We start from the raw sequence: 14534 nt of genomic DNA, 5'->3' as shown, positions 1-14534 counted from the left end.
CTGTTACGCCACTGTAGGATAGAGTTAACTTAAACTAAAATAAATTAATCATAAAATAAAAGCAATATTAATTTGTATAAAATGGTTACTTGTTTTGGCTTTGTTTATAGTAGTAAAACATTCCTCACACACTGCTTACACATAACAAAACTTCTCAAATGATAAAAGTAATATTTACATGTAAAGAATTAATTAAATAAGAATGCCTTTGAAAAGAAAACGCAACTACAACGCGCTCCTGTATTGTGGTATTGCATTGACTTTCTGCAGTCGTTTTTATTTTATTTTATTTTTTAATTCTTGTCTCGAAAAAAATCCTAATCAAAAAGAAATCTTGTCTCGTATAACGAGATTTAAAATTTCCCAAAATTTCGAGACTTGACCATCCCTATAAAAAAGTTTTTGTTTTCAACAGAAATTACTAATTTAATATATCTTGATAAGCTTTGTACGTGTTATTAAATTTGTTTTATAACACTTAAAACATTTATTTACGCCTGTAATGTTACTCTCAAGACGGTAAATATACAAAAAAGATTTTATTTTAATTTATATTTATATTTTAAGTTAATTTATATCAGCACAATCTGTCAGTTGCTCACATCAATTATGAAGATTTTTATAAAAAAAACTGGCACAATTGTAACATGGGGTTAGATGTCTAGTTGTATTGGTAGTCAAAGGTTAAACCTATAAAGAAAACAGGTCAGCAACCCATCTTTGAAAACAAACTCTAGAAATAAATCAAATGCAAATCAAAGCCCTAAAGGAAATTACCTTTTTAGTTACCATTCGTCTCTCCGCTAGGTCATTAGATCGAAACTTGGACCGAAAAAAATCAGACCGTGTACACTGACAGCAATGCTAGGCTGGTGAATATGAGGTTGTGATGTATTTCCAGCCGGTGTCGAAAGGAGAAGGTCGGTTGAACTAAGGTAACAAATTTAACATTTAAGGTTAACAACATTTTAAAACAGTTCGTTAAACTAGCAGAGGATGAACGCCTATCGAATCCTGACATTAATTTCAAAACAGTTGTGTATCATAGAACTTTAGATACTGTAATAAATCAAATGACTTAAATATTTGAGGGGATGAACAAGTATGTTTTCTGTTCTCACCCCGGAGTTTTTATCTTTGTCTACAGACGAACAGTTAAATGTTATATCAACAGAACTAGCTGCTGCATATAATGAGGATTTCACTTTAATTTTCCTCACTAAATGCTCACTTGTTAAAAGGAATTTGAAAGCAGAAATCTTAACAAAGATATCAGTAAAAGGAATTTGTGAACTTTTGTTAATTGACTACTATTCTGTCGCTTGCAGCGTTCCAGATGGTAGGACTATGCACAGCATACACTTTGTTTTTAACATTGTCCGTAAATGTTGCATCAGCTGAAAGGTCGTGTTCTAAGTTAAAGTTGATTAAACACTATCTTCAAAGTACCATGTCTCAAAAAAAGGCTTAGTGGGCTAAGTATACTAAGTATAGAGAGTGAAGCGGCAAGATAGATTGATTTTAAAGAGATTATAAAAGCATTTGCTTCACAACATTCAGTAAGAGTGAGCAAATTCAAGTGAAGAATAACATATTGAATAGTCGTTATTTGTAAATTGTAAGTTAAGCTAATTAAGTCTAAGAAGTTATTAATTTGTATAGTACATTATTTACAATTTTCTATAAGCAAATAATTATGTTACTTTTGCCCTATAATATTAATTGTGTATCGTTAAATACAATATTTTGCTACTCTACTGACTTCGTGTGTTAGCCTTTTTCTTATTTTACCTCACAATTCATCAATGCTAAAGACATATTTTTTATGAAGGTCAACACTTGAAATCCATATAAAGTTAAAATAAAAAATGCAATATTTTAGCCTTTAAACTAACCAAATAAATCATTGATAAAATTTGTTATAAATTAAGTATCAAACCTCCTTTACATAAAACATTATGATACGGATAAAAAAATATGATATTTTTATTTTATTTTAAAACTTTAAATAACCACTGATATTGATATAATGATGTTGAGATGTAACTTATCCAACCATGACTGAAATACTTAACACGTTCTTTTATGAAACATTACCCATAATTATAAAAGAAAAAAAAACGCAGGTGTTGAGGGGGGAGAGTGTTTGAGTATGTTGTATTGGTGGTCTAAAATAACTCATGGGAGGGGGCCAAAAAAAATAAGTTTGCAGGGGGGCCCAAAAAAATTTGTTACGCCACTGATTAGACACCATCCTGTACCATGTACGATAAAGAATAAAGAAACCTCGACTATTAATTGACTATAAGATTTTTGGAAATTTGGCGCTATAGGCTATAGCTTAGGCAGCCCAGTAAACAAAGTGAGGCCTGGCAAAAAAAATTACTACATTGACTAAAATTAGCGGTATAGTGCAATGTTGTTTGTGTGTTATGGTCAAAGAAGTAACTGATATCTTGCCCAAGTTTGCTGGATTAAACTTGTTTGGACCATCACAAATTATCTCAGTTTGATTTTCACATAATTTGTTCATGTAAACTAAATCATATTAACTAACCTTTATTTGCAGATAGCTTATAATCACAAAGCAGTTATGTGACATGAAATTTAAAAAGTGTTTTCTTTTTAAACTACAGTACCTCATATTTGTTTGCAATTTCTCAAGTATTTTGATTTGAAAAAGTTCTTACTATTGTGAGAAGACCCCAAGACAAAGAAATCAAAACATGTTTATGAAATAAAAATATTTAATTATGTATAAAAACTTACATATACAGTACCATAGCGTTCCAGCAAGCAAGGTAACATGTGTATACAGTCTCCAGTCATTATACATTAAAATTATTATGTACATTTATTCATCCATATATACAGATTAAATTAAAACATAACTATAGGAAAATTATAATACATGAATACAGTGAGCTTTTTACATGGCTTAGTATAACCATCGTTTTAAATTTAAATGAGCTAAATAAATTAACATTAGACAAAGAATAGATAAACTAAACAAGATATAACCTCCACAGATGATACTGATGAAAATACAGCTTTGGAATATCCACAGCACTGAGAATACTTTAAAGTCCAAAGTGGCAGTTTCAAGTTCATTTGAAATTGACAAAAGGAACTCTTTGCGCTATTGGGCGTAGGTCTATGTCGTCAGGGCGGGGGGCGAACTGTTTGCGACGGGGGTCGACAGGACGGCTCGGACCCGGTGTGTAGACTTCTTCATCCATCCGAGGAGTGGGTGGGGGGAACTGACGCATGTCACTGTCCATACGGTAGAACTGTGGCCGGTGGTCCTCATCATACCGAGGAGTGGGGGGAGGCCCAAGTGGAGGCATGGCAGGGGTGGCCAGCAGTGGGCCACGGGCACGTGGGTCCCTCACTGGCGCAGGGGCCGGCACGGGGTCATCCATCAGTCTCTGGCGGGGGTCGCGGGGAAGACCTAGGTCATCTGTGGGGGGACGAGCGATCCTGCGGAGGCGTGGGTCGTTAACTCCAGGCTGAAACATTACACCTTGATTTTATTTCAATGACACACCAAGATTGCTACTTTCTGTTTACATTTGAAACTTTTACAATCACCCTTACAACTTACCACAGTAACAGTGGTAGCCTGACTTTAACTGGGTTTTTTCAGTGAATGAATCTTATTAGGCCTACTTAAATACCAAGTTATTTCAACCATAAAATTTTTTTCTCTGTAATCGGCCCAATCTTTAACTATAATTCAGGGGGTCGTAGTTATTTTGTAGTTTAGGGCTTAATAGTGTTGTTACATTAATTTGGAAAAATGATAAATTCATTTGCTCTGAAGAACCCAATGATTGTATTTCTTACAACCCAACACATTATCAGTGAATGATTAAGTACAAAAAAACATGAAAATTCCTATGAATAGAAATCTAGATGAAGAGTAATAGATAAACTGTCCAAACTTTATTATTAGTGATTCAATTAAGTAGGCTACAAAAATATATTGATAAATTAGCACAAACAAACATGTATAAGAAAAACATTAACTCGAGAATATGCATTTGTAAACCATAAAGCCTAATAGCCAAAAACAAACACAATATTGTGACTCACCCTCGGTTGGATCTGCAAGTTTGTGTAGTCTGCCTTGATGATGTCAGCAGGAACCAGATTCCAAGTGATCGCAGAGTGAGAGGCTAGAGATGCATCAATCTCACTTGCTGCAGTGTGCTGCACAGGCTTGAATGGCAGACTGCGGAGATCCACATCTTGCTGCGGAGACTCCACCCGTGGTGGTCTCACCTTCTGTCTCAAGTCCACATCTCCTCCCTCCAGCCTGGACAGCCTAGGATCTCTCACCCTAAGAACAGCAATACAATGAGTCAGGGGTTGATGAAAGTGTGACAATAGACTGTTACAGGACAAAAGATGGACGTGGATGGAAATGCAAAAAAGTGTAAGAAGACAGGCAATTCTGTTAAAATGCTGCTGTTTAAAATCTACTAGGATAGATTTGTGTGAAATTGTGAGTTAAACGAAATATGCTTTGAAATAGTCCCTGCATTTTGTATCACACTTACAGGGTCCCAACTAAAACTTGGAGATTAAATTTACAGATTGTCACAGTAACTTTTGCTAATTTTGTAGTTGATAAGAATCTGGATATGGAACATGGTGTGAGTTCAAGTAGATGTGTTTTCCGTTGTAGCAGACCTCAAGACAATGTAACAGAAGACAATACAGTATTCATGTCATCTTGTGCAGACAGCATCCGTCAGTCTGACCTGATATAATTTTGATTTCAGACCAAGTTAAGATACAAAAGAATAAAAAGAACGGTGAACGATAAAAACGGTGGAAGGTTTAATAAATTATTATATGAAACATTTGGAAAAGTCTAATGTATGATAATATATTTTGTTATGTTATTAATGTAGTTTGTAAATGTTATTTGTACATTTATATATTACGAGCAGAATACCCGTCCTTCGTACGGGGTTGGCGTATGAGTATAAAATGCTTATTCAGTTATACTCGTTCATACCTTGCGTTTGCAATAGGAGAGGATACGGTTTGAGAAAATTTGATTCTTTTAATTTACGGTATGCTATAGTATAACACATCTACCATAGCCACAATATTCTACCACTACACCTAAACAACAAAATTAAATTATTGAATATTTGCACATTATCAAAAGGTTATTTATAATTTCAAAACATAAACTTAACTGTAAACAATCCTACTTTGACAGTTCAATCGCTGCTTGGTTCAAATTAACTGTTGTCATGAATGCATCAAAAAATTAATAGTGCTGCACCCTGTTGGTAAACCTTAAAACTTTTTAATGATATTGAAAAAAACCAACTTGTCTGGTTGAAACAGCTGACAAAATTCTTTAATTCCTTTTCAATATGAATACTCATAAGGTTAATTAATGTAGGACAATCCAGAGCCACTGGGGCGGAGCCCGAAAGGATTTTTGAGATAAAAATATGTCTATATGATAATCGGGAATGTGAGCTATCATCATACCAAATTTCAGCCCATCCGACCAGTAGTTAATGCATGATTGAACTTCAAACGAACAAACACACCAACTTTTTTCACATTTATCCTATTAGTATGATATGATTAAAGGACTTTCTTGGATTTTTGTATTCAGCAAACTGACCCCTAAATATTTATTTTTATATGCATTTTGGGTATCAATTTATAGCTCTTAACCTCTAGATGTGCATTTTACGGGTATTGATGATATCCCGTGAAAGCCCTTCATCCTATATACTTTTAAAATTCCAGTGTTGTGCTAAATTCTGTTGTCAATCATCTGAACTTTTTCAAGTTTACTTTTGTTTACGTAAAACAGATAGCCATGATACAATTTTGTTTACATCCATACAAAAATGCTAAACAACACTATTGAGTGTGTAGTATTGACCAGAACGAACAAAGGAGGTAAAGTATTAATTCCTAAAATAAAACTGTCTCCATCAGAGGCATTGCCCTGGCATGGAATGCTTCTAATTTCTACCAATGTTAGCATTGCATTTACAATTGATAAGGTGCAAGGACAATCCCTCGTAAAGTGGGAATGTACCTCCCTAAACCTGTATTTTCCCACAGGCAACTTTATGTTGGTCTAAGCTGCACCTGGTCATTTGACGGAGTGAAGTTGAATGAAGTTGTAAAAGGACTGTTTCTTTTTCTAGCCAAGAAATAATTACAGACAATGTTGTCTGGCCAGAAGTTCTGTGAATTTCCTTACAATCACCTGTGTGAATTATTTTGATAAAAAAAATTAAGGACTTTGGCTGAAATAATGTACTTATCTAAAAAAGTTTTTATAATTAAAGTTTGTTTCACTTTATATGTGATTGTATTGGAAAAACTAATTAGCCTACAATTATATGTTTAGGGTTTGCTTAGAAAAAAAATACAAAGATATGTTCAGGGTTTGCTTAAAAATATTAGGTCAGTGATAAGTTATTACGTAAGGCGATTATCACGTAAAAAATAGATAATTTTCAACTTTAACTCAGGGCAATATAAAATTTTTAATTAATTCAAATATATCACAGATATTGAAATCACAAAGTAGGCCTAATGCTGGCTCCTAGTTAAAATTTGACAGAATTTTAAAATGTAGACATTGGTTACTTGAAATCTTTAGTCATATTCCGGTTTTCTGGTGGGAATTATATTATTTTAATGTTTTAAGGATGGAAAATAAAAAAATATTAAAGTTATTGCGGAAGCCATCTGCAAAGTTTCTATTATCAAACAATTTAAAATGTCGCCGCAATTTTTAGGAGCCTTACTATACATACTACACTACTCAATTAGTATAAACTTTTTTTATTAATAATGTTGGATGTTACTGTCTGAGGAATAAACAAACCTGGCCGGTTCCGGTTTGGCAGGTTCATCATGTCTGACTGTCTCAACCACAGGTTCTGTAGATGTTGGTGTTGAGGGTTGTTGTTGTTGTTGTTGTTCAGCTTGTTTCTGAGCTGAGCTCATCTTCTGTAGGTTAGTAAGTGCTTCGATCACCGACTGCATGTTTGAAAAGTCCAACTGCGGAGGTATGAATGACTGAAACAAGAATAACATTTATATATTTCTAAAATTGGCTATGATCGGATTTATACTGTGGAAGACATTCTTAAGTACCAAAGTTGGTACTTTTTTAACAAGAAGAGGTTAAAAAAGTAGGAGCAAGAATAGGAGCAGCCACTCAATATTGACTTAAAGCAAAAGCTGTACGGTCAAAATGTAACAGCAGAAAGTTCAACAGCCTTTCATTTACCCGTCCACCATGGGCTGCAGAGGCCTATGCGTGGTATCCAGCAAAGCAAGGGGTGAGCAGGTATGGTACAAGGGTGAAATGTACAGATGAAAAATAGGGGGATTTTTTAAAGTACAACAGATGGAAATTTTTTTTCATAGTAAAGCACATTTTTTTTAAAAAAAAAGCACATTTGTCTGAGCGCTTTGATGTAGACATTAAACCTTCAATCTTTGGTCAATCAGTAGCATCACTGATTGTGACGCCAAGGCCGCAACATCTTGGGTTCACGTCCCGGAGCAGCCACTCAATATTGACTTAAAGCAAAATGCTGTACGGTCAAAATGTAACAGCAGAAAGTTAAATTTTTTAGGATGAAACTAAAAACTATTTACTATAATTTATAAAAAAAAATACTTCTTTGCAGTCAGTCGCCAGTTTTTTAGCCATACACATGCTTTAAGGTTTTCATGTTGTTTTTGTGTTTTGCGTTGTGTATGTACTGTTTATAAACTTTGACACAATGAAAATGAAGAAATGCCGTAAATATGTAAATAGTGATATAGTTTAGTATACTACGACCACGCACCCGACGATGGAGTGATATCCGAAACAGCCGTAGTGCTACAACTTACCAGGATTGCGAAGACTGTAAGTAGCCTTTGTATATTTATAAATATCTACACGCAATCTGCCACACTGAAAAATTAATATAATTTGCAATTCTTTAAATGATAAACAACTGTACTAACCACAGTAGGGGCTGGAGGGTTGGGAACATCAAGTGGTTTTGCCGCAGCTGACGCAGAAGCCAGCATGTTGAGGAGAGAGACAGGATCGCCAACTGTAGAGCTGGTAGTTGTGGCTTTGGTCGTAGTGGCACTACTGCTGGCCCCTGTAGTGAGGCCTTGTAAAATAGAAGACAGAGGGTTCATACTAGCAGTGGTAGCTGGGGGGTTGGCACTACTGGGTGTCTCTTCATCACTCGAGTACCAATTCTCCTCTGCCATTTTATTATCTTCATCATCCTCGTCATTTGCGCTCGCCTGGAAAAAGAGTAAGTTAAATACTTGTAATTGGAACTAGGATATCTTATTTAGGTTAGGATGAATAGTTACATACACTAGATGGGTTTCATTACCTGTGAAATATTTTGTACCGCTGAAAAGTCTGTCAATCAATAGTAAGATTTGCAGTGCATCAGTTATTCTGTGATCTCTAGTCTTATTATATAAAGTGTATTCTCTTTATAAAATGTTAAATATCAATCAATGTCCCATGCTTAATGAAGTTAACCAATTTAACTGACAATCTAAGTTAATTTAAAATTTTCAAAATGCTTTTTGGTAAAATAATTTTAGATCTGTCAGCTTAATGATTGATGGGAAGAAATAACTCTATATACTTTCTGAGAAACTGTATCAAGTCAAATATAAGTGCTATGTTATTTTAGTTTTCTTCAGTGTATCTATTTGCCTTGGTAAATAATGAGTGAGACCTCACACAATAGGTCAATATGTTTCAATTCTGTTCTTTTTCAAGGTTACTTTCTGTCTATTGAGTGAAGCCTATCCTCTGCAAAGAATAGCTTTATCTACCAAATAATCAGGTATAAATTAAATTAAAATTACAATACAAGCAATTGGTAAAAGTTTTAATTGTGAGGTAAGTCACTATTTTGTCAATTAATACCTTATTTCCAGGTACTTCATAATGCTGGCAGGATAATATATCTACTCTTTGATAATTAAGCTTATATCAGCTAAATGTGAATGGAATTATGTAAACCTTTAAGGTTAAGGTCAGGTTGAGCTATTCTCATATACACGTTGATGTTGTACCTGACTACTCTCCGCCTCCCTTTGCTGTTGTTGTATCCTCAGGAACAGTTCCCGCTGCTTCTTCGGAAGATGTTGAAGGGTGTGTCCATTGTCGTCCGCTACGGATGCAAATACAGATCGTTTGTCAGAGTCTTCAGGTTGTTTCTCGGTTGGCATCATTATGGGACCTTCAATGCTGCTTCTTCTGTCGGCTAAAAAACAAGTTTCTTAGTAAAATTTTGCTTTTAATTAAAGGTTTTTTAGGTAAGAAGAATCAAAGAAAACTGTGCCATTATAGACAAAATATAACATTATGTAACTGATGAAACATTATATTAAAACCAACGGAATTGTAAATATTTTTTCTATTGTGTATTGACAAGAATACGCTGTATTTACATTAAGACTAATTATTATTTCCACAATTTTACTGATCTAAACATAAACCTTACCATCAGATTGATTTGGAGACATGATTTCTGACACTTTCTGAATACTATGTTGGTCTTGTTCACTATTTTCACCCATGGAATCGTGACGCTCTCTTTTCTTCACTTTTTCTCTTTCCTTTCTTTCCCGCCGCTCTTTTCTGTGTTCTCTTGCCTTCTCTCTCTTGGCTTTCCTTTCTTTTCTCTCTTCTTTCCTTTCCTCCTTTGACTTTTCTGTCTTTTCTGATTTTTCATGCTTTTCATGTTTGTCATGTTTGTGTTTATCAGGATCTCGTTCCTTATCCCTTTCCCGTTCTCTATCCTGCTTGTGAGGTGAGAATATTTCTCTGCAAACATAAATATTTCTAAATTACTCTTTAAACTATTAATAATATTTGACAGTATGCCTATGTATGGCCTAAGCAAACTTCTAATTGCTTTTGAGCTCTGTTATTCTGAAAGGTTTGTATAGGCTAGACGGGAATTTACACAAACAATCAAGCCCAGTGTAAAGAGCATTGAGTCAAACGTATCAGAACTTAGGTTTACGCTGAAACAATTATTTAAATTTTTATAAGTTTATGACAATGAAACAAACAAATATCTCTCCCTCTTGACATTGGAGAAAAAATACATTTTTCCGTTATTTTCCTAATAAAGTGCATTAGAAATGTAAACATTCAACCTCTTACCTGTCTCGTTCACTAGACCTAGTGGAATCTTGACTCCGTTGAGTGGGTGATGGCATAGGAGTGTGGTTTCCATCTACAACAAAGAAATTAAATATATTGATGTTTAAAATTCAACTCAAGAACAACAAAACCAATAGTAAGATTGGTTCTTGAATGTCCGTTGCCCAATAAGTGACAAAATTAATAGAAAATCAAAAGAAAAGATAACTTATGCATTACCAAACCAAAGTAGGTATTTTGACTGTTCCTCCCTCAATATTTTTGTATACATTCATGTAGAGATTGTGCCATTTGGTGTTGTTGGTCTGTGGTGGGGATGAGAGAAAGGCTCCCAACAACACTGAGAGCCTCGATGCTAGTGGTATCAAATTAAACCAACGACAATTGATTATCGAGATGACTGGACAAAAAAACAAAAGCAATGGTCGTTGAAAAGGGGTTCTCATATACATGTGCACCCTGCTTACAACTATAGTTTACCTGATCTATACATTAAACAAAATAATATTTTTTACAAGCCCAAAAAGACATATAAAACATGGTTGTGTTGCTAGCGTCAACACCAAGTGGTTGACAGTGTCTCGGACTTCGGTCCGGGAGGGACAAGGTTCGATTCCAGGCACACCCACAAATCATTTTGGTTTGGACCACTTTCCCCAAAATTGTTTGTGTATTCTCTATAACTTCTAAAAATGTCATAAATTAACACTAGATACAGATATAACAATGTTAAAAACACAACCCTTTATTTATCTGCTTGAAAATGATTTTTGATATTTTATAGTTTTTGTTTTTGATAAAGGAGTTCCACCAGCCTATTACATTGCAAACTGTTTAAGCATTTTTCTCTTTCAGTTTTTTTAGTAACACAAAAAAGAGAATAAAACATCCATTTACCTGAGTTCCTTATATCTTCTGGAATGGTGACTTTGATGTCAAACAGTGAAGGTATCTTCCTATCTCTGTCCCCCTTTCCTCTCATGAAGTCTCCCCGTATGTCTCGCATGTCCCTCATGTCTCGCATATCTCTTATTTCTCTTCCATCTCTCATTTCCCTTCCATCTCTCATTTCTCTTCCATCTCTCATTTCTCTTCCATCTCTCATGTCTCGCATATCTCTCATGTCTCTCATATCCCGCATGTCACGGTCCCGTGGGTCGTGTCCATCGTGTCTCATGTCCCGCAGGTCTCCACGACCGTCCCGCATTTCCCTCTCTCTGTCTCTGCGTGGGAAATCTCCCAGGATATCTTTCGGAGCACACTCCAGATGCTGTAATAAAACATTTAATAAGAATCGAACACTTTCACTACTTAAATTTAATAAATTGATGGAGAAAATATTTGATTTTGGTGTTCAAGATTAAATAAAACTAATAAGTTTAAAGTTTTATTTGATTTATTTTTCAAAGGAAAATTAGGTATGGTAAAATGAATGCGGCTCAATTATTTTATTTACACCTAAGCAGTAAATGAATGATATTTAAAATGAACTTTTAACAGAACAAACTTCAACTTTTTTATGAATGAATTTTTGATTAATTTAAAATGACATGAATAATTTTATTGGGACAGTAAAACTTCAGGAAAACAATTGTATGATTTAACATAAAAAATAATTAAATTCACTTAATTTTCATGCATTAAATATTTCAATGAATAAGCCATACTACCTCTCAAAATAACTGAAAGTACAAAGCAGTAGGCAGTAGGCTAGGGTATAATTTTTAAAATTCCAAACTGTCTGTTTAAAATATTTTAAACAAAAAATAACTAAGTAAATTAGGATTTAACATTAAGTAGGCCACATCAAATCACAAAATACAAAAGTTATACAGATAGGTAAAGGTTGTTTAAATATATATTGAAAGTTTACAAAATTGAAGTGAACAACATCAACCCTATATTAAACAAACTAATAATACTCTTACGTTGGCCAAAATCTTAGTCAACTGGTCGGTGAGCGGTCCATGGCTGAACTTGCACTTTTTCTTGGCGTAACATTTGAGTCCAGTATGATAGAATCTACACGGGAATTCGCTGTGCATGTACAAACACTTTTCTTTTTTGGCACAGCAATCTTTCATGTAGAACTTGCAGAGTTCTGTCTTCCGTGGTGGTCGGATCTCATGAGCGTAGGGGCAGTCTGAACCCTGCCGAGAAAAAATTAAGAATTAATTACCTAGATAAACGGGAGCTCGGCCACAAACAGGTGAACTCCTTATGAATTGAACACAAGATCTGACCAAGACATGATTTGCACTTCTATCTAAGCTGCTATCTCCTGGCCACAAAAAAACCATCCAGGTGCAATACAATATAGTTTGTAAATGTCAGGTATAGGCCTGTTTTGTTAAACTTTACTTGATGAGTTACAAGAAGAAGTTTCGTTATGTTATAATCAAACTGATAAATTATAAAATCATAAATATATTAAAACAGAACAAAGACAATTATAAGTTTTGTATTATGGTATTTGTTTTGTATGAAATCCTAATACTTTTCGGTACTGTTTGTTATATATTTACAATATTTTTTTTAAATTAAAAAATGAAAATGAATTATCAGCTGACTGGTAATTGTTAGGTCAGAAGACAAAGAAAACAAAAAAAAATCAATTACGCTAACCAAACAAACAATATTATGGGAGATAGCAGGATAGCCAACATCTTTAACTTTACATCCTATATGCTTAATGGAAGTCAAACTATTGATTATGAGCCTAAATATATTATGTAAAACAATGGATCGGTCATTTTGTAACCGATGACACAACAGAAAGGGCCCTGATCAGACATAAATTCCGATCGGTACTCTAGGGTAAACACTCATAAAACTAGGCATGTTAAAAACATGTACATACTCTATGGCATTTTCCTTGCAGGAAAAAGTGACACATCTCCATTTCTTCCCTCTTTCTCTGGTTACCTCGAAGACTTCCTCTACCACCCCTTCCACGACCTCTTTGTCTGTCCCCCCTCCTTATCCCTCCCCCTCTCCCTCTGAAGGTCCTCGGCCTACGAGGGATGTCTCCTCTTTCATCATCCTCACCTAAAACATCAATAGACAAATAAATGTGAAATCTTTTAAGCCATTGAATCTACAGGCAAAATAATATGTAGGGTGCTTTTAACTTAATTAAAGTGGGTTGTACATAAACTGCAAAAAACAAGCTATCAAATTTTTAAATGTTGATTTTTTTGTCTTTAAGTCACACAATGAAATACCGGATATATAAAATGGCTAAATGATTACAGTTTGAAAAGTATCCCCGCCACAGCAAACCTGCAGACTAAGCGAATTTCAACTTGTCTAATAACATTTTTACTAAAATATTTCCATAAATAAGAAATATTTTATTCCCAATTTAAAGAATATCATTAAATTTAACGAGTACTTAGGTTTGCTGCTACGTGGAAGGTAAAAACTGTTTTTTGACCATTCGTCAATAGTATAGGATGAAATAAATAAATTTGCCACATTTTATCAACATATATCCATAAATAAATAAACTACAACAGTTTTCATTTTCTCCATAATATCTCCCAATATTTTGTGTAAACAAAACATGTTAGACAGTTGGCTAAGAGACTTTTGTAAAAATTAGGTCTTGTGTGCATTAAATAAGTGATACGGTAACTACCGCTAGGAGACATTAATTGATCTGTACACTTTATAATTTACCATCTCTCTCGCACTTCTCCATGTCCTCGTCTCGGTGTGGTGAAGCTCCTCGTACAAACATCATTTCTTCGTCGTCTTCACCACCTTCCCCTTCATGCCTAGTCTTTCCCATCTCTCCATCCCGCTCCAGGTCATGGCTCCTTCGATTCCTCTGTACAAACATTATAAAATAAGTATGTTGACAAGAAAAATTACTTTGGATAACTGTGGAACCAGTTGAAAAAATATAACAGTTAAAATTGGTTTTGGTTCAAACCTATTCAAGTCAAAATTTGATTTTTAAAATTGTTTGGATCAGGACACAACCATTCTAGTTGTTAAAGCTAGACATTCCGTCCTGGAGGCTCAGATTCAATTTCCCTTAAATTAACAATAGCGTTTGGCTCAAGAGTATGGCTAGCCTAGCAGTTTGATCGCATTGAGTTGTAGGTATTGAGAACACACAACAATTGGTACCCATCTGAGACAAGGACTGCCTATGAGTATTAAAAGGCATTGTACATTAAAAGCCAGGTAAAAATTCCACTTAAATAAAAACGTTAGCAGCATCAGTAGCAAAAATTTAAAAGCCGAACATTCTATCAATAGCAGTGAGAACGTTGTAATTGGACAAAATTAAAGCTCGACATGGTGATTCAAAAGT

General features: G+C 34.5%; 1 protein-coding gene across 4 annotated transcripts in view; it reads right to left on the bottom strand.

Moving 5' to 3' along the window:
* Positions 1 to 2729: 2729 nt before the first annotated feature.
* Positions 2730 to 14534, bottom strand: part of LOC128995156 (zinc finger CCCH domain-containing protein 4-like) — a 30011-nt gene continuing 18206 nt past the window's right edge. For all 4 annotated transcript variants that reach the window (XM_054420070.1, XM_054420072.1, XM_054420071.1 and 1 more), the window contains exons 3-13: positions 13892 to 14042; positions 13071 to 13258; positions 12139 to 12360; positions 11108 to 11480; positions 10211 to 10283; positions 9543 to 9865; positions 9112 to 9302; positions 8023 to 8316; positions 6884 to 7077; positions 4096 to 4342; positions 2730 to 3509 (exon numbers count right to left, since the gene is read on the bottom strand). In XM_054420070.1, the coding sequence (XP_054276045.1) occupies positions 3108 to 3509; positions 4096 to 4342; positions 6884 to 7077; positions 8023 to 8316; positions 9112 to 9302; positions 9543 to 9865; positions 10211 to 10283; positions 11108 to 11480; positions 12139 to 12360; positions 13071 to 13258; positions 13892 to 14042 (2658 nt within the window). In that variant the 3' untranslated portion in view covers positions 2730 to 3107. The remainder of the gene's footprint in view (positions 3510 to 4095; positions 4343 to 6883; positions 7078 to 8022; positions 8317 to 9111; positions 9303 to 9542; positions 9866 to 10210; positions 10284 to 11107; positions 11481 to 12138; positions 12361 to 13070; positions 13259 to 13891; positions 14043 to 14534) is intronic.

The sequence above is a fragment of the Macrosteles quadrilineatus genome, unplaced genomic scaffold (genome assembly GCF_028750875.1).
Source record: "Macrosteles quadrilineatus isolate MER2022 unplaced genomic scaffold, UCM_ALF_1.0 Scaffold_5__1_contigs__length_97177068, whole genome shotgun sequence".
Lineage (NCBI taxonomy): Eukaryota > Metazoa > Arthropoda > Insecta > Hemiptera > Cicadellidae > Macrosteles > Macrosteles quadrilineatus.
This window is presented reverse-complemented; position numbering and strand designations above follow the sequence as displayed.